At 30.9% G+C, this 26,526-nt stretch overlaps 1 protein-coding gene across 1 annotated transcript; it reads right to left on the bottom strand.

Moving 5' to 3' along the window:
* Window positions 1-684: 684 nt before the first annotated feature.
* Window positions 685-26,526, bottom strand: LOC133200100 (cadherin-23-like). Its single transcript, XM_061335836.1, has 34 exons — window positions 26,511-26,526; window positions 20,244-20,330; window positions 19,335-19,483; window positions 18,105-18,164; window positions 17,919-18,008; window positions 17,574-17,585; window positions 17,177-17,293; window positions 15,946-16,071; window positions 15,596-15,674; window positions 14,741-14,868; window positions 14,461-14,655; window positions 13,434-13,601; window positions 12,415-12,576; window positions 11,870-11,931; window positions 10,553-10,847; window positions 9,956-10,201; window positions 9,767-9,836; window positions 9,116-9,555; window positions 8,803-8,941; window positions 8,344-8,553; window positions 7,840-8,147; window positions 7,177-7,698; window positions 6,779-6,979; window positions 4,833-5,046; window positions 4,357-4,658; window positions 3,855-4,106; window positions 3,676-3,764; window positions 3,452-3,535; window positions 2,997-3,065; window positions 2,417-2,495; window positions 2,145-2,275; window positions 1,383-1,423; window positions 1,239-1,299; window positions 685-775 (listed from the first exon to the last, which is right to left on the bottom strand). Exons 1-34 carry the CDS (start codon window positions 26,524-26,526, stop codon window positions 685-687), a joined length of 5,295 nt encoding a protein of 1,764 aa, XP_061191820.1.

The raw sequence follows: 26,526 nt of genomic DNA, 5'->3' as shown, positions 1-26,526 counted from the left end.
ATGCATTATGATACATGAAATTATCTTTCATTCTAGGATTAATTGTTGAGCGTACATTACAGCAATAGATACCTAACAATAAATAGATCAACAATAAATATTAATGTTATTATTGTTTATCATTACAGCTAAATTTAAAAATAAGATTTCTTACTTCATGATAATAAATTTATCTGTTTCAGATAAAGATTTAAAAATCTATTTTATAAAACATGTTTTCAACATAACCTAGAATTTTTTCTTTTTTTTTCTGTTAGAAACGCAAGCATATAATCCACGTATTGCAGTTCTTTTGTAAGGCCAATAACATATCCTGCTTAGAAATGGTAAGAAACTGGGGTTATTTCCTAGTGAAACTATCCTGTATCCCAGTTGAAAAATAATTAAATTCCATTTCTAGCACCAATATGATTTTTCAGTAGAGATCCCATTACTCAGAAAATGTATCAGAAAGATTAGGGTTACAAGGAGAGAAACTCCAATTACAGACACTCCCAGTACGCTAAAAAAAATAATAATTCGGCCGACCTACAAGGTCCACAGAACACTAAAAAAAATATAGATTTAATGCGACTTCTTGACAAAGATCAATATGTATGAAGACATTTTTTTAAAGTATGACTAAGTACAGCTGAAATTGTTACACACCCATGACACCAAGAAAAATTAATGACAAGGAAACTGTTACCTTCCAGATACACTGACATCATCTAATTTATCCAGGTTCTCCATGCTTCTCTTTACTTCCTCTTCTTTGTTCATCAAAGGATTTTTTCTAAAATAAGGAATACAGGTATTATGAATTAAGGCGGAATTACCGAAAGTTTATTGGTTATGTAAATTGTTTTACACTGAGACTTTAAGCATTTTTTCGTGGATGTAAAGCAACTCATATAACATGTATATAATTTGAAGGTCTGCTTGCTCTAAAACATTTTATTAAAAAATTATAGTTTACATGAAACTTTCGTTCCAGTTTATCTAGTTATAGTACTACTATAAATCTCACTAAATCCAACAGGTGTAATTAATGATTTTGTGAAAAGTTCAAACGTTTACCCTTGATTATATGCGTTTTCTAAATATATATGGTTTAAATTTAGAATTTAAAGGTCATTAATCAATTGTTTGTGAGCAAATATATTGAAAACTGTTTATAAATTACTAGTTTTACGACTTGCTTCAATGGTAGTTGAGGTGATGTGTTACATGCCTCCCATGTAGTCACTGTTACTTACGTGGATGAGTAAACGTTACTTCCAGGGAGATATAAGCTTTCCTTTTTTCCATTTCTTCGATCTGAAACAAAATAGAAATTCAAGATATTACAGGGATAGCTACTTTATATTTCATAATTGAAGAGTCCATAGAACTATGTATACCTGTTGTTGGAATATTAGCGGCTTTTAGTTTTGTTTTGTACCTGTAAAATTAAAAAAAATGTTGATTGTAAAGAAAATTATTTTACTTTTGTTACATTCAACAGAATTTATGTTAACTGTATCAAAAATCTTTAATCTACATATTTTTCTCATTGAATTTAGATACACTTGTGAAATTTAATACTATCATATATGTTCCTATAATCTAAAATCAAACTCTTGTTTAAAACTTTGTGTGTGTTTTTGAGATCAGTAAAAGGTTATATTACATTGAATGTCATAAATGATTTGCTTTGTTTTCTAAAGGAATTTAGAATTAGAATTAAAATACAAAATGTTTGTCCATAATTTTATACATTTAATTCATATTTCGTTTTAACTTCTGCTATTTAGATCTCTTTCGCTGAAGACTTTTAGAGGACTCCTACTTTTGTCAGACACGTGACTATTTTAAATTCATTTCTGAATTTTTTTTTCAAGAAAACGTTATTTCAAGAATTAAAATTGGGATTATACCAAAATATTTCCATTATATATGTGTTTTATATTTTCTAAAGAAGTTTCTTTGTCTGTACAGATTAGAGTCATCTTAAAAATAACATCTTTAAACAAACACACAATTCTTTTATTTATCACCGATGGAACTTAAAAGCACATGAAGTTGAAGAGGAAGATATTAAATAAGACATACATATAGAAAGTTCAATACATTTTACTTAGTTTTACGGTTCAAAAGGAATGTACTATTTTGTAATTACGTACCTTGAAGTACTATTGATGAAGAAATATAAAATGACACACAAGATTACACTGAGAAGTACTATAACAGCTATAAAAATGTATCTCTCCTTAATTCTTAGACTAGACTGTTCTGCCGACTTCGTTTGCAGCGACTGAAAGAAAACATAAAATACAATTCTGAAATGAGAATTGAATAGAAAGGCTAAAGTAATAAAACGGTGTTTTAATCATAATTGACGGATTCAGAATAAATACAGATTTTGGGAAAATAATAGTAATTTGTTTCGACTTACATTTATGGACATTATCGAGTATTTAATTCTGGCATTCGAGAGATCGTTACTTTTCTGTCCAGAAACGCCATCTAGCAAACTAGAAACACAAAAAACATAAAAGAAACATCAAAAACAATTACAAAATGTATCCACAAAAACAAACAAAAATCTTTTTATCAACAGGAAAATACTAGTAATACTATATTTAGTTTGCGTTGGTCCAAATCTCATAATATTTAACTACTAACACCTCCTTTTCCTCCTAAAAAGACTATAATACGTTACATATCATTTAAAAATTTTGTTTTGTTTGTTGCTTGACTTGAGTACTTTGGAATACATTTGAATGTAAATATTTAAAATGCTGTATGATTTAAAAAATGAAATATCATCCAGACTAATCCATTCAAAAATACATGTATGTATCTCTTCAGTAGGTAGGATTATGAAGCGATAAACAACATTTCACAAAAACATTAAATATTGTTTTAGATGAGGTTATTTTGCAAAGGTTTTAAAAGAAAAGTGAACTAAACACCAGATAAAATGTGAACGTGTGTGTCGAAAACCAAATAAAAATAATTTAATTAAAACCTACTTAATTACTTCTGTAGCCTCTAAAACTCTGTCTGTGTCCCTGTCAACCACATGAAATTTCAGCAAAGTCCTACGAAAAGCCAACAGAGAAGAACAAAACATTTTAAATAAGGATTTCAGCTTCTCAAAAATAATGCTTTTTACATTGGTAAGATATCACTAGACTAGATGAAATTATAAAATGCAACACAATTTGTAGAAAAAAATCAAGGATAAAAATTATCAAGGAAGGTTATACCTAAGTAAATAGCCCACCTTTGTATCTCATAGCATTCTCATAAATCTGATAAATCACGTGAACTATCAGTATCAATTTTGTTAACTTTTGTTCGAAAAAATGTTAAACCGGACAATAACTCTTTCAACACAAAGAGAGTAGAAATTTTACAGATCAAAGTGATTAGGTTGGGAAAATAGGATAATACTATTCTCAAATAACAAAGTTTCTACACTCACGTAAAGGGGTCTGGTTTCCCTCCTGTCACATAAGCCTCCATTTCATCATAAACAAAGTCATATTCCAGGATGGTTGAATACGTTCTATAATGTCAAAACAGTGACATACTGTAGTTTTGATGGGAAAAAATAAATGATTAAATGTGTTTAACCCTTTTGTCATTATCTATAGATCACTCAATATACACACAGATGAAAGCACTGAATAGGAAAAACATCCTTACTTTAGTACATCGAGTTTTATTTCGTTCAATTGTGGTTTGGTTTTTATAAATTTCATGGCAACCATCTGTGAAACACTGATAATGTACAACTGAAAATAAAATCATAGTAAGATCTCGAAGAATGCTTTTTATAATGTAATGAAGTAAACACATTGTATTTATTTGCTATGAATTCATACCTTGAGATAGGCAGTAGTATTTCCTGAAGAATCATTAGCAAGAAGATTAAGATTAGCTAATCCTTTCATTGTCTCAGGAAAAACAATATTAGTGACTACTGAACCATTAAGATGAACACAAAATGCCATAGAACTATTTTTCTCTAATTTGTTTTCTATTTCTTTCTTTAATGGTCCAGTATAAGTAATGGAAGTTGCATAGAAGTGGTGTTTACGGTTATCAGCTGATACATCCCTGTCAGTGACCTGTTCCTGTAAATGTTAAAAACCTCAATATTACAACTTTCAGTGGAACTGAATTAAAATAAATATCTGCTTAAAATATTTATGAACGTTAATGAAAGATGCAATGACTAGCTTCTGTAACACTTAAAATGGATTCTTTTTATTATGACAATAATTGTTAGGTTTTTTAAATACATCAGAAATGATCTTTTTCCCTTTACTTTTCTTCTGTATAATAGTAGTGTAATTGTATTTCATTAGATAAAAAGAAACTTACCGTAAGGTCAATCACGACTGTACCAAACTTAATGTTACTAAGAATGCCTTTAGATAGGTAGTTATGGGTAAACTTTGGTGGGTTATCGTTCTCATCCTGCACAGCTACTTGGATTTTCATTTTTGTGTCTGGCTTTTCTTTTAGTTTTATATCACACTGCGATGAAAGATTCTCTGGCTTAGTGACGTCTACAGCTTTAACTGTTAACGTGATGATATCAATCTCCTCTCGATCTAAAGATTTAATTGTTCTTACTTCTCCAGTTCTGTTGTCAATTTGGAAGAAATCTGAATGGTCTCCCTCTGTTTGTTAAATTGACAATATCTTTTTTTTTTAATTATGTAATTTTACACATGCTAGACAATTGGGATTCGTATTCGTAAAACTTATTAAAACAATTTAAAAATTAATGTTAGGATATCTGAAGTTCTATCTTCACTTATACAATGACGGAAAGCTCAGAAATTGCTAATTACTTTCGATACTATATTGAATAACTGCCATGGAATCCTTATCAACAGCTCTGACAGTGGTCACTAATGTATTGTTCCTGTTCTCCTTGACCTCTACATTTGTAAAATTTTGGGTAAACTCTGGAGGATTATCATTAACATCTAAAACTTGTATCGTAAAAAATGGTGAGATGGTTGAGCGTGGTGGTTCTCCATGGTCTGTACATATCACGGATATCTATGGGAGACATTTCATCTCTTGTATGTATATTTACGTGCATTTCAAATAGTTTGAGGTATATATACTCTTCAAAAAAAAAACAAAAAAAAAAAAACAAAAAAAACGAAAAAAAAAAAAAAAAAAAAAAAAACGCATATTAGAATTTTAGTGACATTCAGATATTATGAATACTTAGTAGAATGATATATTAATAACAAAGAAATGTGGTAAATAATAGGTCTATCATCAAAACGTCAAAACTGTTCAAGATTTTTTTCATTCATACACAGTTCAAGGTCATTTAAGATCGCCCCCCCCCCCCAACACCAATGAGCCCAAATCGGCATCCCAGTGGACGCAAGTGAGTGTATTCGAAACTGCATAGGAATGCTAACCCACTCTAAATGTAGAGCTTCGGTCAGCTGTTGCAGAGTCTGGGGATGCGATGTTTTTTTTTTGGGGGGGGGGGGGAGGGGATATGCTTATCCATTTTGTGCAATGCATGACCAATGGGGTATAAATCTGGCTGTTTAGATGGTCAAGGCTTAATAGGATGCTGTGACTTTGCACGGATGCACTTGTTAAACAAGTTGTAGGAAGCAGTGTATTGTCAGAATGAAATACGGCACCAGGATGCTGCATTATTAGAAAGACATGAGCAGGTAGGACATCTTTAGAGTATCGTGTCGTCAAAGTCCTTCGAACATGAACCAAATCCGCCCTGCTTGTATACAATACCCCTCTTGTCCACATCATTTCACTACCACCACCAACATTATCAACCTCCCAAATGCAGTTTTCTGCAAAAAAAGATCAATACCAAGGTTATGCACTATGGCTCTTCCATCAGGATTTGCGTCAGAATTTTGGACTCGAAGCTTAACCAAACTGTTCAGCGGTGTTGCTGTGGCCACACTCAGTTGATCTCACACATTTAAAGTTGATATTTGACTGTTTTGGGGTCGGAGCAACGGCATGAATAAGTCCTCCAGCTGTAATTTCAGCAACAAGTAGTCTTTTGCAAACGGACTTGATTGATATTTTGTGCAGTTCAGGAATAGCTAATGCTGCAGACGACGTCATTATGGAACGTTGACGAAGATTATGCAAACCAATGAAGAGATTCTGTGATGATGATGATGATACGCATGGTCTGCTATATTTTTGGCGATCAATTTGTGTAACATGCTGTTTCTGTCTATTTTATATTGATCACAAACCAACAAACAAACGTGCTAAAAACATCAAATTTTAGCATTTTGCAAAAGTAGGTCTTTTTGTCTGTGACTTTCTTAGAATAGCTGTCAAATTGGCAATAGCGATATAAAATCATGAATTTGAATCGATTCATATTCCCTTAAAAAATTGAATGACAATTTTTTAATATTATTCAGCGTATTATTCCAATTATGCGTTTCTTTTCTTTTCTTTTTCTTTTTTTTTTCAAGAGTATACATTAGGTAAAAGCATCATGAAAGATATAAGTAAAATATTCATAAAAAGTTTAAATTATTAAACTTTGAAATAAATGAATTTGTCATGTTGTTCTAAAAAAAAATCTATGCAATGCACAATCTCTTATTAGAAACAAAAATCTTTTTGCACCAAAGTTTTAAATTAATTTAAACAAGCAGATTCTTTTAATAACGTGCTTCCATTTAAATAAGCTTACTAATTAATTAAATGCATATATCGTATGTACATGTTTTCAATTTCTCTTAAAGCAGCTATTTAATTAGATAAGACTTACTGAATACAAAGGTCTAATTTCATGGTCAATGTTCTTCACAAGGGATATCCTTCCAGTTTTATTATTTATATGGAATGATTCAAAATTTTGCCCTGAGGAAGAGTTTGCATAGCGGAACTGGTATGTGATGAAGTGGTTTTCATAATCTTTATCAGCATCCGTTGCATCAATTTCAAATATTGAAGTATTAAATTTTGCACACTGTAAAAAAAAAACGTTGATCAACATGCTTAAGTGGACAAAATTGACTCGTAGTGGCTGAATAAAGTGCAATAGAATGATAATCTCTTACAATTTTAAATTCTCGAGTTTTATCCATACCTTATTTCAAATATTTTTCATATCCCAAGCAAAGCTTTAAATGATTTTTTACACACTTAACGTTATTCATACTATACCTCGTAAACGCTCACAGTATTGTTTGCAGGTAATCGAGTAAAAGCCGGGGAGTGAAGATTTTCATCTAAGATGCGTATTCCTACTAAAAGTGAAGTATTCATGGAAGGAGAACCTTTGTCAGTTGCTATCACTTCAACTGTATAATTTCCAGCCTGATCTTTCAGGCTGTTATTGACATTTATTACACCCGTGTCTGTGTTAATAGCAAACCAATCGTCCGAAACATTTCCTCCATCACCAAGCCTGTACCAAACATTGCTATTAATATCATAATCCTTATCAATGGCTTCCACGACTTTAACTGTGGTTCCTATTGATGTTGTCTCTTTTATTATAACGATAATGTGAGAGTCATTTGTAAAAATTGGTGCATTGTCGTTGACATCCTGTACGTAAACAACTACTTGTGTTGAATTACGCTTCGTTTCCGCTTTGACATTTGGACTGTCCTGTATTGTTATGGTCAGATGGTATATAGAGTGCATTTCTCTGTCAATATCACCTTTTACTAATAAATCACCCTACAAGAAATAGGCAAAACTGAGACAACATTTTTTCCAAACAAAAGTAAAAATTAACTAAATGAACATACGACTTTGAAACAACAAATATTTCAAACAAATCTCAAGCAATTTATTTAGATTTGATTTATTATAACATACCGTGTCTGAGTCTATATCGAAATGTCCTTGGTCGTTCCCTCCTGTGATAGAAAACCTGATTTTCGCATTTTCTCCTATGTCTTCATCATTAGCATAAATTGTTCCAATTTTTGTGGTTACATTGTATGTATCTTCCTCGATATGAAATATGTATGTTTCATTAAGGAAGTAAGGTGTGTTGTCGTTGAAATCCAATATGTTAATACAAAGTTCAGTAGTAGTGTTAAACAATGAATCTGTAGCCCTTATTGTAACGTTCCATTGGTCTTTCACTTCTCGGTCAACCTTTTCAACTTTTTGAACTACACCTACAATTACAGGATTTAAAAAGAAACTGAAGCGAGATATACACTTCTTGTAAAACTATTAATATATACACGGTAATCGCGCATCGATCAACACTATCCCAAGTTTTAATTGATATATCTAAAAAGTATCAGTCAGAATAAATTTACATATTTAACTTTCTGCATCTTTTAAATTCATTCTTTATTGAAATAATACCCGACTTCTGGTCAATAGCAAATGGAGCATTTGTGTCATCTATATAGTATGATATATTTCTATTTTCTTCGTTGATATCCGCATCAGTCGCTTTCATTAAAGTCACATAGGTATCATCGAGGACATTTTCCAGGATCTTTGCAGAATAGATCAAATGAGGAAAAACTGGAGGATTATCATTGATATCAATGATATTTATCGTCAGCTCACCTGAAAGTAAAGGGAAATATAAATGCTAGGCAGATCTTGCCAGATTTTAATTGTTCGTTGTATTATCCTGAATCCATATTACCAAAGATGTAAGACAAATTATACAGAAGTCATTTTTTTCTGAAAAATATTAATTTTCAAACTTATTATTTAAAGGTTTTAAATTAAACTTAAGCCTTTTCAGAGGTTACATACTTTGAATATCAAATATTTGTATGATATAAATCAAGCAAAAGAATCCAAACATACTTGTAGCATTAGGGTTGTTTTTAAGAGTGTTACTGTCGTTGACGGTCACATTAAAGATTAACTTTATCGCTCTTTCTGCATCCAGTTCATCCTCCAAAGCAGACACTTCTCCAGACAACCTGTTTATGGTGACTACGTCCTAAAAATGTTGATCTTTTAATCTTTTATAAAACCAAGAGTAGTTAAGATATATGTTATATTTTCTATTCGCAAGTTTGTTACTTCATAAAACACGTCCAGTCAATTTTACCTAAGAAAATGATGATTTTAATATTTCAATTTATTTGCGGGTAGTATTTTATATCTAATTTACCTTCATCTGTGACACATTTACTGGATTTCCTTCTACATCCGTAGCGCTGATCGGTATAATTGAATAATGTAAACTACTGTTTACGTCTAAATCTATACCAATACAAGTTGTAATATTGTTAACAGTGCTATTCTCATGCACATCAACAGTCTTTGGTAAGTTCTTCCAAGATGGAGGGGTGTCATTTTCGTCTTCCACCGTTACAATCACTGACACACTTCCGGTCCTCTGAGGAACCCCCTTGTCTATAGCAACAACAGTAAGGTTGTAGCCAGGAACGATTTCCCTGTCTAGGTTTGCTCCAATCTGAACAGTTATATTCCCTGAAGTGCCATCAATCGTAAATTGATCGGAACCACCCTTTTCTATAAAGTAGGCTGTTTGATTATTAGGTATCGTTTTGTCGTTGTCCACTGCAGATACAGCTATTACAAAGGCTCCTGTATTTTATAGAATTATATAGCATAGTGTGAAAGATTGAAATAAACTGGAATTTAATAAGAAAATAAATATAATTATACATACCTGTATTTCCCCAATCATACTGAATTGAATGCATCAATATCACATTATTATTTTTTTAAAATAAATTTTAAATAAACATGAAGACTTTATTTCCACAAAATTAAATCTTATAGATATATTTCTTACCACTATTCGAATTTTCCTCTATGGTGCTGTTATATGACTGTAGAAACTCTGGAGTATTGTCGTTAATATCCTGTTATTTTTAGAAAAAATTTAAAAACAGGTGATAAAACCTGTGAATTAAATTGATTAAAGAGAAAATATATATAATCCTTGTTTTGTGGATTATATTTTCAAAATAAATACATGTACCTTAATATCTACCGTCAGTGTGACATTTGTACTTTGAACCGGGGATCCATGGTCTTCTGCAACCAAGATGAGAATGATTTGTCCATTTATAGCCTCTGGTAAATTTTCATAATCTATTGAACCGCTTATTGTTACAGTTCCATTTTCCTCATCCATTGTAAAGTTGTTGTGAAGACCTTGGTTATCGTCGGAAGACACAATCCTATATGATATCTTATTATTGTTGCCAATATCTTTATCAGTAGCCTGGCAAGAAAAGAACAAACTATTTTTATTGCATTGCTTCTAAATACGATTTGTCACAGTCCTTATAATTCTTTCTAAAAATTCTTTATACAGCACAAAAAAGTGCTAATAATAATGCAAATTAGTTTTAATTAAAACAAAATATTAAAGATGCAATGATATTTATGTTGAAAGACAAAACATTTAAAAAGAGATTAATTATATGAAACATAATTCATTTCTGCCATGCAAAGTAATAAACAGATTTTTCCATTTACTCTCAATGAATTATTAAACAACCACTATACGTATGCTAGTCTAGCGAATGTTACAAAAGCATGTTTTTTACGTTAATGTTAATTTCCGATTTACCTCCACTTTGAAAATAGCATTTCCTGTGGAAAAAACTGTCGAATCTTCATCTAGTCCCACTCTGTATGAGCTATCGCGAAAAATTGGTTTATTGTCATTTGTATCAGTTAGATGAACAACAATCGAAACCGAGGCTCTTCGTCCACCGCCATCTTGAGCTTCTGCTGTGAGATAATACATATCTTTCTTTTCCCTGTCCAGACAACTGCTATCACACTCTGTATTTTTACATTCCTCACTGCAGCTTTTATTACAATTGACAAAAATCCGACCAGTGGTACTGTCTATGTCAAAACTGGTAAAATTACAACAAAGAGTAATATTAACATATATTGTGAAATATCCAATTTCTTAAACTAAAGTCTCTCGCTTAGGCAACTTGTTTTTATATTCCTAAAAAAGCAAAATTTACATATGTCGACTCGAAATATCATGAGAGTCGAAATAAAAGACACTAAAGAGTCTGCTACATCCATATATATATATATATATATATATATATATATATATATATATATATATATATATATATATATATATATATATATATATATATATATATATATAAAGCACATTTTACAAAAACTCTTAAACTAACATAACTGCCCTAAGTGAAGAAATATTAATACAGAAAGCACAAAGAAATTCACTTTTATAAGGATACCCAATTCCGCCCCAGCCCGGGGTTGAACTCTTGACCTACGGAATCTGTCTCCCTAGCAGTACAGGAACAGCGCGCTAGACCGCTCGGCTATCTAGGCAAGTCAAAAAACTTGCTTTTGATGCCGATGGAATTCTCGCGGCGCTGTCCTACACTACACGGACATTGAGAATGGAAGTGAGATACAGTTATTGGACATTAGTTTGTGCTTTCTGTATTAATATTTCTTCACTTAGGGCAGTTATGTTAGTTTAAGAGTTGTTGTAAAATGTGCTTTATAAGTAAAAATTGATTTCATTACAACGTGTATTGGTAACGATCCTCTAATAAAACTAATGTCCAATAACTGTATATATATATATGTCTGGATCCTTTTACTGACTATAGACGATAATTACCAACTACATGTACTAACTAAATTATGATAAGAAGGTTGACGTCACATTTCCATCGTTTACTTTTCTTTTTTAAATGATAATATTCTAATATCACTTACATATCTCATATCTTAATGTTTCCTTGAAAAGTTTAACTACTATAATACATGGGAAAATGCTAAAAATAGAAATTAATTGTCCTCCAGAACTCATTAATATTTCCAAGGTTTGATCAATAATTAGATTAGACATCTCTCAGGTGTCTATAGAAAACTCTACCTGTTGCTTCCTTGCAGACGGTATGTTATTTCGGAATATTTCCCAGAATCGGCATCTGTTGCCTGTCAATTAACAAGTCCTTTTGAAGTAAAGCAGGATTGAAAAGCAATGACGTTTAATTGTATACATCTATAAAGTATGTGTTTTCCTCATCACATTTTACACTCCCCAAAGAATAACTTAATTAAATCATTAATAGCAGGTAGTTCAGGTTACTTATTTGTAATCTTCTAATTCATAATATGTTTTAGATATTTTTAGGAAAACGTTATTGAACGTTGAACTCATTGAATATTAATTTTACCAAAATCAACAGACTTGAAACATTTAATTGATTACTTTCATCTGAAAAAGACACTTAGTTATTTATATTTATATTAAATTACTTTGTTGCAAATTCGATCATTCACAGCATTTTAGACCAAATTTTCCTTGAAATACCTTTTATCATTTGTGAAAAATAGCACAGAAATTTTAAAAACAAACAATATGGCATTCGTTACATTGTAATAATATTTCTAATATTTTGAGTTTTTAGAACTTACCTTTATCTCTGTGACTGTTGTGTTGAAACAGCTGTTTTCAGGAACAGAGAAGTTTCCCTTTGTGTTTTTGAAAATAGGATCGTTATCGTTGGTGTCGTTGATTGTAACATGTACGGTACAGACACTGGACATACTTGAATTTCTCTTGTCTTCTGCCTTTATCTTAGTTACGAGTAAAAAAAATATCTATTGATTTGTTACTAGCATCATAGTTCTCGCATTTGTCTTTAAAAATTCCTGGCATAGAATCAGTACTATGTTTCCTCTCACCCCACCCTCAAAGCTTGAATGAATAATAAAATCTCAAATCTGAATTTGAAATAACTATTCATTTTATTATGTGCATAATCCAACAACTCTTCAAAAGGCATTTCAGTCTTTACTGTATTAGTACTGTGTCAGTCTACAACCATCCATTTTGGTATACCGCTCCTGATTTATCTTCGTGATATTTAAATTTCAGTTTGTGTTGTAACCTTTATATCAAATAGTTTTAAATGAAAGTACAGTTTCATAAGATCATAAACATGTGTTATAAATACTACATATTATTATCAAAACCCTGTCCCTCAAAATTCAATGATAAGTTAAATTAACATTCCAGAATATTTTTGCAAAGAAGGTCAAGGTCAATGGATTTTTAACGCTATTTTTTTTTCAAAATATTTTATGACAATATGTGCATATGCTAATTATTATAAAAAACACCTCTTAAATATCAAAAACATTATGTATATCGGCTTTTTGAACTATTTTAAAAGTATGTCAAGTTCAAGGATAAAGAGGGCGGTAACAATGGTTAAGCTACAAAAGCCATAGTGCCAAACAATATAACAATATATGTGCAAAGTTTCAAATCCATACCTCTTACAAATCTTAAGATATAAGGTGTGACAGACGGACAGACACCGGCAAAGTGATCTCTGAGTGTCGCTCTGCTCTGCAGGTGACACAATAAAATTGTATGACACAAATTTCTTAACCTTTTAAGTGATATTACACCAATTTCAAATACTTACTAGTAAATCAATTTTTGAGTATTTTTCATAATCAAACTTGAAGTTATTCGTCAAACGAAGCAGAAAAGTCCCCTCAGAGTACACCAAACTAGGTGAAGCCACAATATCATTGGATTTATTATTACTGTCGTTTTTGTAAACCTGGAGTTTGATATCATCGTTTCCCATCTGCAATTAAAGAAAAAATAATTTATCGTATAAACTGTCTTGCCTAAATCACAATGCCTTACGTAAAATCAATCCATCTGATGTTACATTTAATTACTTTTAATTTGAAGGGATATTTGACAGAAAAACTGTCTAGATTTTGCATTGCATGATAGAAAATTAAATTATAAGTGCACATGTAATAAAATTAAAAGCTCCATAAGTTACACTTGTATAACCTTGGTTAGAACAGTTTATTGTTGTTGTTATTTTTATTATCGACTTTGCCGTTTATAAAGTGTAAACTGTCCCAGCAGTACAGTATAACATGGGAAGCTCTGAAATTCATTCATTACATAGATTGTATATAGAAAACCCGGGCTTTTACAGAGCAACCTCAGTTTGCACTGTAAATGCCCATTTTTGTGCTGTGACGTCACAGTAAATTTTCCAATGGATTCGTTCTTAATGGCATCACAGATATGTATAATTATACATACCGACTTTTAAGATTATTTTCATATTAAATTAAAAGTAAAACAATTTGTTTGGAAACAAATGGTAGGGACGCCCCCTGCATCCCGTTATGGTACGTGTCTGCATGCATTTACACGTGACGATAAAAGTATTGGTAGTTGCTTACGTCGATAGAAATGAATAAGTTTTAGAAAAATCCGTTTAAAAAACTAATTATTTTGTAGATATTTGTAGATAATGGTAAATTGTCCAGATATTTTCCAAATCTTTTGCAGAAATATAGTTTGCATACTTAATCTTTTTTAATTAAAAAATCACATCATATAGAATATACTTTGCATTGATGATTTGATCATTAAAATAAAGAAACATGGAATAAAATTTCTCATTATCCCTTCTTTATTACCTGGTCAATATCTTTAACATAAAGTCCATCCCCAGATATTGTTATAGGGATATCCGTCATGTTTTCTTTTACAGACCCATAATAAGTTGATTGATTAAATATTGGTCCGTTGTCATTCACATCTTCTATGGTAATGGTGAATGGTTTAACTGTCTTTGTCAGATTGCTGGGTTTATTTGTAACCTCTGATGCCTGCAAAAAATTAACAAAGATTTTAACTTATTCTGTGGATAGATGTTGATCATTTATTCTTTTAATATGTGAACTACATACTTACTTTCACATTCACAGTGCAGACTCCACGTAACTGTTTTATAGGTCCATCATCTCTGTCCATTGTCTTGTTAATTGTGATATTACCAGAGTTCCGATCCACAGAAAGAAATTGTGAGCAATTTTTTGTACCTGGGATATCAGCAGATAAATTTACACTTTTTTTTCATTTATGGTGCCATGTACCATACAAGCAGAAATTTCAGAGAGGAATTAATTTGACATTTTTCGGAAGGGTGTTGAGATCGCTAAATTTTAATATCGCTAAAAATTTATTCCGCATTAGAGGTTATCGTCATCTCTTTATGCACCATAAAACCGCTTAAATTAGTTCAAATTAAATACTAATTTTTTTAAGGACAAATGTCTAATTGCGTCTCGCTAAAATTTCTACTTATACGAGATTATAAAAAAATTATTTTGATACAACTTTTTTAAAGAATAAAATGTTTTATTCATGCGAGAAATAATAGTTGCAACTATTGTCAAAAAGTATAACCCGTGTAAGTGGATTCTGCAAAAAAAAAAAATCTGCAATGGTTTGAATCGACTTTCCGCATAAACAAAGACAAACTCTTTCTTATTTGATTAAACAATGTAGTGAGTAAAATGTACTATTTATCTGTTCATTATGGAATGATTCATAGATGGGAGAGCCCTTTGTTAAAGAAATCTTTCTTACAGATGGCATTGAAAAATTATGTCTGACTACTTCACAGTTCATAGATTGTTTAAGAGAAGTGGTTTTCATAAGGAATAAAAGGAGAACATATTCAGTAGATGTTCATATTATGCTATTGTTGAACATTGATGTTTAATAATGCTTTAGAGCAATTTAAGTTGTGTGACTTTTCAATACCTGAAGAAAAACTGTAAGTTATATTATTTGGTATACCAGTGTCACCATCAACAGCGAAAACTCTGAAAATAGTTGTCCCCTTGAAGATAAAAAAAGAAAAGATTATTATCAACTGTTTAAGTGTAATTCTACAGCTTGTGAGGGAGATCTTTTTGACTGAAATGAATTAAACACTTGATTTTGAATTATTATCAATGGACTCTTTCTAAGAATGATAGGCTTGCCCACAAGAAAACATAATTCTCTCAATATAACTTTTAACAAACTTCCTCCTTGGTTGCAATAATGTTGCACATTTTTTGTCCATGGTGATCAAAATTACTTGATTGTTTGAATTTTAAAAGATTTACCACAGAATAGTTTTCTTTAATTGTTGTCATGTATGGTAATCCCTGGAAAATGGGTGGCGTGTCCTGAACATCTAAAATAGTAATCAATAGGTCTGCCGTACTGGTACGTTTAGGGTTGCCGCCATCCTAACGAAAGATACCCATAAAATGTTTATCGTGTTTCAATGAAGTTTCCTTCGTTAACAAATATGACATACCATGTTTCCCTTTACCTCTGGATGGAAGAATTGATTGATTATATGTTGTTTAACGTCCAATTCGAGAAATTTTTTCTCATATTGAAACCATTGGATGGAAGCCAAGACCAATAATAGAAAACGATGAAAATTATACGTAACCGAAAAAATGCATGTAATGACATACAGACACAAAAAAGTATTACATATTTAAAAAACATGTTATTTGAATTCTTTTCGCTCAAAGATTTTTAAACTGAGAAGAAAAAAACATTGGTAGTGTAAACGTATTACATTCAGCGATGAATTCTTTTAGCAACTTTGATGGAAATCAGTTTCCACTAATTCAAATACAAGGCTTAATGACTTGCACATAAAAAACCTAAAAAAGGACATTATAAAAGGCGTTTAATCAGATCTACGCTAACTAACAATTAATTTCTGCCAAATATGTTACACACGGAATAATATATTTTCAGTATGTTTAATATTTTGAGTTTTGTATGTTTGACAATATGTTGGTTCCAAACAGAATATTGGCCTTTTTTGCTGGGTTTACCCATCGCTAAGTTAAAACATACTTCCCTTTTCTATTATATCAAGTATATTGAATGCATATCACTGAATATATACCATGCGCATGGAATAATTTGCATGTGTATGTATAATTGCATACTGTATTGTTGGAGAGCACCTTAAAAATAATTTGTAACTTTTGTAGGAGATGCAAGTTTGAAATGTGTTCTCGGTAAAGATGCAGGGAATACCATATTCTATCGTACTGTTTATCGCGCTTTAGAACACATTATGTCCATTGCAGTCCTCTATGCATTGTTCTTAACAAAAATTATGCGTAAATTTATGCTAAATTCAACATCACAAAAATAAATTCGGCAAACCAAATAAAGTTTGTTAATTCCTTGAAATAAGCTGAGATAAGACCAAAAAAATCCTTTATTGAAGTTATTCAAGCCTACACTAAACTAATTAAATTGTCCATGAGTAATTCAAGTTTTGAAAGCAATGGGTAAATTGGTTTTGGCGATTTCACTTACCTTGGCAATCAGTGTATACTGATAGAATGTTAATCTCTCATAATCAAGGGGTTGATTTAGGGTGACTTGTCCATTCAGTGGATTTATGATGAATGTATTTCCATACAGTGCAGACGCCTTAGAAAATGAGAACGAACATTTCTTTTTCTGTTCTTTTTTTAAAGAAAATCCATTAAGTCAACCAAATTATTGTTGTATTTATTTGCATTACTACGGTTATAAAGAAGAACTCTTTTCATATTTCAAATAAAATGATCATAGCTATAAAAACAGAGGTAAATATTATATTCAAAAATTAATTGATGCCCTCAATGGAATTTAATCATCAAAAAAATCTTTTAAGTTTTTCAATTTGAAATGAAATTTTGGGATAATTCTCAGCAACGTATTTAATTACCTGGCCAGCAGACTGTAAATGACAAAATAGAATGTTAATTATTGTAAATTTAGAAATCACTCAAAATAAGTTGTCTTATTTTATAGCAGACCAACAAATATTTCATTATTAGACTATAGAGATAATAACCTCCATATAATAGGAAACAGATCCTCCGGGTCCGTTATCAGGGTCAGTAGCAGAGATGGAGATATTGATGGGAACAGATAAATTATGATCCTAATTAAAAAAGGATGACATTTAAACGGAAAAGGTTATGTTGTAGCTTATATAATGAATAACTAGGTTATGTTATATACAAGTATCATTAAATCATATGTAATATACTTATATAACAGAATTTACCTCTGGGACTTGGACACGGTACGCTAGTTGTGAGAATTTGGGTGGTTCATCATTTACGTCATTCACAAAAAGGGTTACCTCTAAGGATTGCTACAAAGTTCAAATTCGTTTTCATACACACAATAATCAAAATCTTTCAACAATTGTATTTCTGTGCTAGACCTGTAATTGCGAACAAGATCTTACCGAAGGAGCATCATTTTTGCTGCTAATTGCAATGAATCTTAGCAGATGTTGTGATTGTGTCTGAAAAATAAATTCAATATTTCAGACTTACTGTTGTATGACATCTTTTTCTGTGTAATTTTGGATTAAGAAAATGTTTAAAACATTCAAAACTACCTCTTTCAATAGTAAATATTTAATTAAACAATAAAATACTTCTTTGGTTGTTAGTTCGGGAATTAATGTTGAAGCTGTTGCAGTAAAAATGCATAACCCGGGTTAAGTAATATTTTCTGCAATAGCTGCAACGTTAATTCCTAAACTAACAAACAAAACAAGACATTTTATTGTTTATATTTATATCTATATGAAAAGTAATTTATAGTAGGATTTATGAAATATTGTATTATTGATAAGTACGTCACTGTACGTTTCATTGATGGAACAGCCATGGCTCAAGAAATCCGTAACGGTGTTTGCTGACTGCTAAACGGAAAAGGCTTTCTTAAGAAATAAAGGACATAATATTCAGTGGATGTAAATATGCATTGAATTCTTATTTTTAGATGTTGTCGTTTCTCTAACAGCACATGGCCGTGCCGACAAATTGAATACCTCGCGTTAGCTTTCAATGTTTATATTTACATTCTAATTTTCCCTCTTCATTATAGTTAATTTCCTTATTCTTTTTTCATGAATTTACCTTTCAGAAAAGGTGTGCTTAAAAGAACGTAAGAGCCGTTGTGGCGTGGAAAGTGGGCTGTTTTGACGTGGAAAGTTAAATAACGCAAATATTTCGAGGGGCGAAAATGACAAATTAAATTTAAATGTAATATTGTTATATTTTATGGTAATTAAATAGGGTAGTTGTTTTTTAATTAAATTGAGCCAAAACAATATACATTTTAGTATTTAAGAGATAATGCAAATAGTTTCCACTGTGTATTTTACCGCACAGTGACAGTGTTTCGTGTGTGTTAAATAGGGTATTGAATAATGCAGATTTCAAATGGCTTTATAAAGAAAATTACACCGAATGTAAATATACAATTTTGTAATTGATTTCAATATTTTTTCCAGTTTTTCTTATATAATTTTTGATAACTATTTAATGATTACCACGTATAGTTAAAACAAGTTAAATACTAATCATGGAAAGCAAACACATTAAACTTATCAGGAGTGCCATTCTTCAGATCACAGGATATGCTTGATATTTAGAGAAATGTACAACACATACAAATTTACAACCTCTCTATCTAGCTTCTTTTTCAGAAAAACTCCCCAGGCACCACTTTGTGTTTGATTGATTGTAACGAGGTCACTGGTTTCTCCTGTTGCTCTAACAGTTACAGTTCCACCATTTCTGTCTTGTGCTGTGATATTGAAAAGCTTCGTTCCTGTTGGTTATAATTGAGAAACTTTTATTGGAATTAAAAATTGTCTTTCATATATAGTAGAATAATAATTGAAAGAAATATTCAGAAATCAAAATTCAATTTTTCATATTCAAAACAACTTACTCGATGTAAGTGTTTTACCCAAAAGAGGATGCAAATATTCAGCTTTGAATAGAATTATTTCGAAACAAAGAAAGATATGGTATTTTGAGCCTTCCAAATTCATTTTTATTCTATGTTCCAGGAATAAAATTTTCAGCCACGGATTTGTCATTAGAGTTGGAAGATTGCATCATGGAGGTATTCGTTTAATAAATAAATGAATTTGTACTTTACAATTTCATAAAAACGATTGAATTAATAATGAAGAATTGTCATATCTTCCTTACTCTGTACGGGCACGTATTTTAAATTGCATAATCTCAGGCTTTATAGTTTATATAGTTTCTATTGCACTTAATTAAATAAACAATCTCATTTTCATTACACTTGATGTGTGAGAGAACAATTTGTCTCTTTTATTGGCATAATAGTATCATTCCAGCAAACTATTAAAACTTTACAAAAGCAGCTTTGTTTTTGAATTTATTTTGGTATTGAGGTGTGTTATATGAATTAAATGCGATAAATGTTAAAATTAATGAACAATCAAATCCCAGTTTAGAGCCAATATAAGCAATTAGCAATGATTTCATGACAGATTCTAAATGAAAAGGATTCCTTTTTATTTTACTACATTTTGCTTATTAGATGTACATACCAATATCAATGTTTTCATTCACTTCCTGAATGTTACCCCCTGATTGCATGTGAATTATCGGAGGAAAGTTTGAGGCAAACGTATTACCTGTAAAAATGAAAGTCAGGATGTTATGAATGAATTATGTATAATAAATAATATTCATAAAACTTTTATATTTGTACTCATGGTATTCCCTTTACAATGATTGTAAATTTCATGAAATTAAGTTTTTGAGTTTCCTCTTAAATTATTTCTTATAACCATCTCATTCCGTCTTGCAAGTTAGGCATTGTCAGATAAAGGAAACATTTAGAAATTACCAAAGATTATGAGGAAAGCAGCAAATGGTTTTATATTCAGTTTCTTCATACTGTATCAAATCCGATCACGATTTCCAATGTAAGGCAAACTGACTGTATGAGAAGAATATTTATATATTTACACATATTAAAGTAAATACAGACAAACAAGAATTAGGTAAAATGAAATGTATGTATAAAGGATACCTATATTGTTTGATTTTTAAAGAATTTACTCTCACTAAAATATTAATAGTAGTGAAGGAGAAAATTCAAGAGTACTGTGCATTAATATATTCGAGAAGTGTTGTAAATTAGATGTGGATACTTAAAAATTCCAAGGAACTTTTGGAAAATTTGAAATAACAAGATTTTACCAAAATCAACAGCTTAAAACTTACGACTTTTCAACTTTATACACAACCATTCCCCATGATAAATTAAAGTCCAGGCTTTTTGATATCATTGACAGCTGCTTTTTCGATGAATTTGTCCAAAATGTTAGACGTGAAAAGAACAAAACACTTGCTGTGGCCTTCAACTCGACATTTAGATACAGGCGTCTTGTCAATTAACAATGATTATTTCTATTCTTATGTCGATACGATTTATCCCGGTGAGCCTGAGATAAAAGATACCACAGAGTGTGACACATCTGTTTCATATTTGGATATTTTACTTGAAAAAGACGTTAATGGTAATCTAACAACCAAGCTTTATGATAAACGTGATGACTTTAACTTTTCAATCGTCAACTTCCCTTACTTATGCAGTAATATACCTTCATCACCTGCATACAGGGTTTATATCTCTCAGTTTTTCGATACGCAAGAGCATGCTCTACGTATGTACAATTTCTAAAACGAGGTAAATTACTGACAAACAAGTTGATGAAACAAGAATGTCAGCAGTATCGTTTAAAGTCATCATTTCGTAATTGTTATGGTCGATACAATGACCTTGTCAGCAAATACAATTTATCATTGAGTCAAATGCTGACTGGCGTTTTTCATACTAATTGTTAGGCTATTATTTACACACTGAATTATCGACGGATTTTTCCTTTATTTCCCGATCATGACAAGGAGCACACGGCAGGGGATGCCCACCTCTGATGTTTGGAGGTCCGTGTTTGCTCTGCTCCTATTTTGTAATGTTTAATGGACTTTTGAGCTGAATAATGTTCGTTATCTCCATATATTTCATTCAACGATGTATATGTATATTCGCGATGCATGTCAATCGAATATTCAACATTTCAATTAGTTGGATAGGGCAAATAAAAATCTCACAATTTTAGAAGCTCTGTTTATCTCACACACTTTTAGTTTTTAATAAAACTTTAAGATAACCCTGTAAAACTGTTGATTGAGGTCTACCCAAATCGTTGACAAGTTAATTGATGACGTCGCTCTGGTTACGTTTACATACCGGAAGTTATTTGTAGATACAAAATGTGTAATCTTAGAATGATTGGAAACATATTTTAAAATCTGTTGGATTCATTTCATATATAAACTTTGACTTAAATTTGTAAAAATTAAAATACCTTAAGAATAAGGACCGAGGAATCATGAACATTCCTCTAATTCTGTGTACGACGACAGTGCTAACGCACGAATAGATGTATAATTAGTTATATGCTTGTGTAATGTTAGAAAATATTCCTGAAACTGCCTGTACTTTTTTGCATGGTAAATGGAATCTTGCACCAACAACTTTACTTATTGTCCTGACTTTACCAATGAAAACAATTGGCTGAGTGGGGTATCCGTCATGGGATTTGCCAATAAGCGAGGGATAGTGTCAAAACCGGGCGTGCTGTTGATTCCCTTAGATAAATTTTACTTTCATCTAATTGATAGTATCCATCATTCGAATGAGATAAATTGGAAGATATTAAGGAATAGAATAGATTTTTTTTCAATAAAATAACTGTTTGACCTATTATTATATTTATTTGATTATCAAGTGCATTAACGTCATAACTGTAAATGCAAGAAAAACATTTGTATTTTTAAGGTTCTATATAACATATATTGTAAACATAGTTTACAAAGAGGTATGTGATATTATTTTGGGCGTGAACCTAGTCCTAGGTCCAACGTTTTTCACTGCTTTAAAGATACGTAATTCAAATTAAAGCTGATGTTAAACTTGTAATAAGACATTCACCATTGTTAATTGACATTGGCCAGGTAAAAAGATAGGAGTGTATTTATTCGTAGTCAACAATTCAGCTTTCTTATCAAAATGAGAAGCATGAATTGTATTCTTAGAAAATAAATACAAAACGAAAATTCCTTTGCTTATTTTTTCTTCCATTGATATAATAAGATAACTAAAGCCTTACATGGAAATAGGGATTACAATAAATGCTTAGTACTTTTTTTCTGTCACAATGACTGCAATTTGATATGATGGTTGGTGTCCATGTTCAGTCTAATCAACATGCATCTTTATCTGCACTTATAAAATCTTTTAGAACGGTTCATATCATTAGACCATGAAACTGTTAATAAAGTTACTAGCTAGGGACTTCATACAAAGAAGCAGGTGATGAATGTTTACAGTAGTGTAATATTCATTTGATAATACTTTACTCATTACATAACACACAAAAAGTCTAAAGTTAACATTTAAGACAAAACTTATCTGTGCCTTATTGAATTGTATGTTGAATTATATCCCATTTCTTCTTAATTTATCCATTCTGTACTCCCATATGCACTTCCCTTTTGCACGTAAGTTAATCGATAATATTGATACGGAAATCACGTGACTGATAACAGAAAATTCCTTTAACGGTCACTATTGACAGCCGTCCGCTGGAAGAAAATCAAGTTTTACTCAGAATTTTAGCAAGCTAAAGAAGAATTGAACCTTATCTATTATAAAGACAACGTTATCAAACGCGGGACATTAAAATACGAATAACCTGACAAGAGCGGTAATATTTTCCAAAAGGGGGCGATGAAATCTACCAGCCCACCCGGTAACAGGAGTGATAAGTTATCTAACAGATATGAATGCATGATTTCCCGTAGAGCACAGGTATTTCTCAATTAAAGGAGCTATAATTTTAAAAAGAGATAAAGATATTGCAGCAGTCAGAAATGACATCAGGGAATGATAAAGAAATGACGCCGTTTGTAAATTATTTTTTTTAAAGAGAATTAAAAAATTTATGGTACTTAAACCTTTCCAAACTGAATGAATCAAACTTTGTAATTCTACACAATTATCAACCAATATATATCAATTAGAAAATTATACCAATGTAGGTACATGTGAAATGCAATTGCGTCTTGTAAAAACTGTTTATTAATTAATTTTCAGTACAGAATATGATTGGTAAATGATTCTAATCATGACTAGGTCATTGTTCTTATCAGTTTCATGTGCAAGATAATACAAGACCAACTTTTATTGCAAAACTGAAGTCTTTGTAATTGGAAAGGTAGGATTGATTCATTTATCTATTTGTGCAATCAATTTATCCTCGAACTATTAAAAGTAAGCTAATTATTGGATATTTTTAAATGTAGAGAGCCGGCAATAAGTCTTCCTTATTTACATAGTAATCTTATGTTTATCTTTAGATGTAGATAATATAAAATACGCTTAGTGGTAAACAGTAAAAACCTACAAGTAAATAGTTGTTGATAACTTCACACCTTTTCATATTAGTTTGTCAAATTAAGAACAACAGTTCTCTCTCTCTCTCTCTCTCTCTCTCTCTCTCTCTCTCTCTCTCTCTCTCTCCGAACAGACACAAGTGTTAAAGACATTATTTTAGCATTAATTTTCTGTCCTGTAAATAGTCAATTAAGAAAACTATGACGTCCATATTTAAACTAATTCCGAGAGTCCTGCATTTGATTAAATCCGTATATCTTGTTTCCTTCTGTAGAGTTACACGTTTTCGTGGTGGTTTACACTTCCTGTTCTTATCTAATTCATTGTGAACTATGTACAGCTTGAAAATAAAGACTGACTTGTTTTGAAAAAACTTCAATATATTTTAATATCTATGTATGAAGATAACAAAGTACGTTATTGTCCATCCTCTTTGAAAAAACTGTCCATTCTTAAAAAGTTTTCCAAAAAGAATGGACACTTACATGTGACTTAATGGATTGTTTGGGGGAGTAAGCTCAATATTATGCTATAAAATGGACAACACAAACAAAAGGTTTACGTCACAATCATGTTTTAATAAATGATTATGGTGTCATTATTATTTGAAATTAAACCTCACAATAAACAATAGGTTTTATTTTTTCTAAAATAATTATATTTACAGTCAAACAATTTCTATAACCACTACTTTGTTGTTATTACTATGAATGCCCTTTCGTGCACTATCTACTCCGAACAATGACTGTGTTTCTACAAAGTAGGACTTTAAGAACTTAAAATAGCTATTCTGTTTTCTTAGCCAAATATATTACTGTTAATTTAGCATAAAAAATCTTTATAACCATTACCCACCCACCCACCCACTTTTTGCAGCGTGGTCAAATTCCCAGGATTTTCTTCCGAATTTAATTCTATATGAAAATATTTATTGACTCCCCCCCCCCCCTCTCCATTTTTGTTGCAGCATGGGAAAATCATCATTTGTTAATGTATCTATAAAAATTACTTGTCAAAAAACTTGGGCCCACAACCCCTCAACCCCGAATAGGATTTTTCTCTCTCTTTTTTTTCTGCTTGTCAAAGGTATTTCGAGTTAGTTAATCAAAACAATTAACCCCCCCCCTTTAAAAAAAAAGATGCTACGTTCCTGAATGATTCAGTGAAAAATCAACAACATGTAAATAATTTGGAATACCGCAAATGACTGTATGTAAGTAAACAAGGGCATATGGGGGAATCCAGAGAGTTCTGTTTGTCCGGCATCCCTTTTCTGCGGACAAAAACATACTTCTGAGAAAGTAATCTTATAATATTATAAAGTTACTGAATATGAAGTCTTTAAACCGTATCCAGACCTCCCAAAGATGCTATTACGTACATACACCGTTGCAGTTATGAGACTTTCTTTCAAAAAATAATAATTCAAGCTCATATTTGCATTTTTGAACCTCCTTTACGCCGTAATTCTTAATAATATTTTAGAATCCCGTCTTATTCTTTAGATAATTTACAACTTACATCCAAAAGACATCCAAAAAAAAATTCATTACTTAAATATTGCTAAAAATTTATTTTTGCATAAACTTGTAAAAACTTCCAATCAGGTGTTTATTGATAAAGTATTGTTTATATATCTAAATGTTGAATTGAAGGACACAGCAAGAGACTTCTTTTTTCATGCAGAAGTGTTTTAATAAACCCTTGAATTTTCAAAAATTAAATTCATTTCTTATATTTACATTATTTTTCTGAAGAGTTGCCACAGATTATGCCATTCAACTGTCATTTATAAAGCAAAACAGTTTGCACTATAGTTTTGACGTCAAGTATCGTATTATGACGTAACAATGGAGATATTCATGCTCATCCATGGTAGTTCATGAGAAAATGAACAGTATTTGAATTTGCAAAGAATCTTAAGAAAAAATATTTGGAAATGTAAATATATATATTAAGGTTATTGACTGGTATGAGAGTAACATCCGATTTCTTGGACCTGACGGTGAAAATTTTGCCCGAGGCCGCTATAACTGTTTTGTTATACCCTTCACGTCAGATAGAACACTAAAATTAAAACATTTAAACAGATATATATATATATATATATATATATATATATATATATATATATATATATATATATATATATATATATATATATATATATAATTACTTCATATGGAAATTTTTTGCTTTTTTTGCTTTATCAATAAAATTATGCAATTGCAGAGCATGAAAAAAATTAATCATAAAATTATTATATCACAGAAATTATTCATCACAAGACATACTTTCGAGTGGCTGTTTCTTTCAAATAGCATATGACAACTCTTGCAGCTCTTACCCTCGGCTATTTCCAT

Source organism: Saccostrea echinata, unplaced genomic scaffold (genome assembly GCF_033153115.1).
Source record: "Saccostrea echinata isolate AGI-Se365-2 ecotype Australia unplaced genomic scaffold, CSIRO_AGI_Sech_v1 ptg000037l, whole genome shotgun sequence".
Lineage (NCBI taxonomy): Eukaryota > Metazoa > Mollusca > Bivalvia > Ostreida > Ostreidae > Saccostrea > Saccostrea echinata.
The sequence above is the reverse complement of the archived record's forward strand: the minus strand, read 5'-3'. Positions and strand labels throughout refer to the sequence as shown.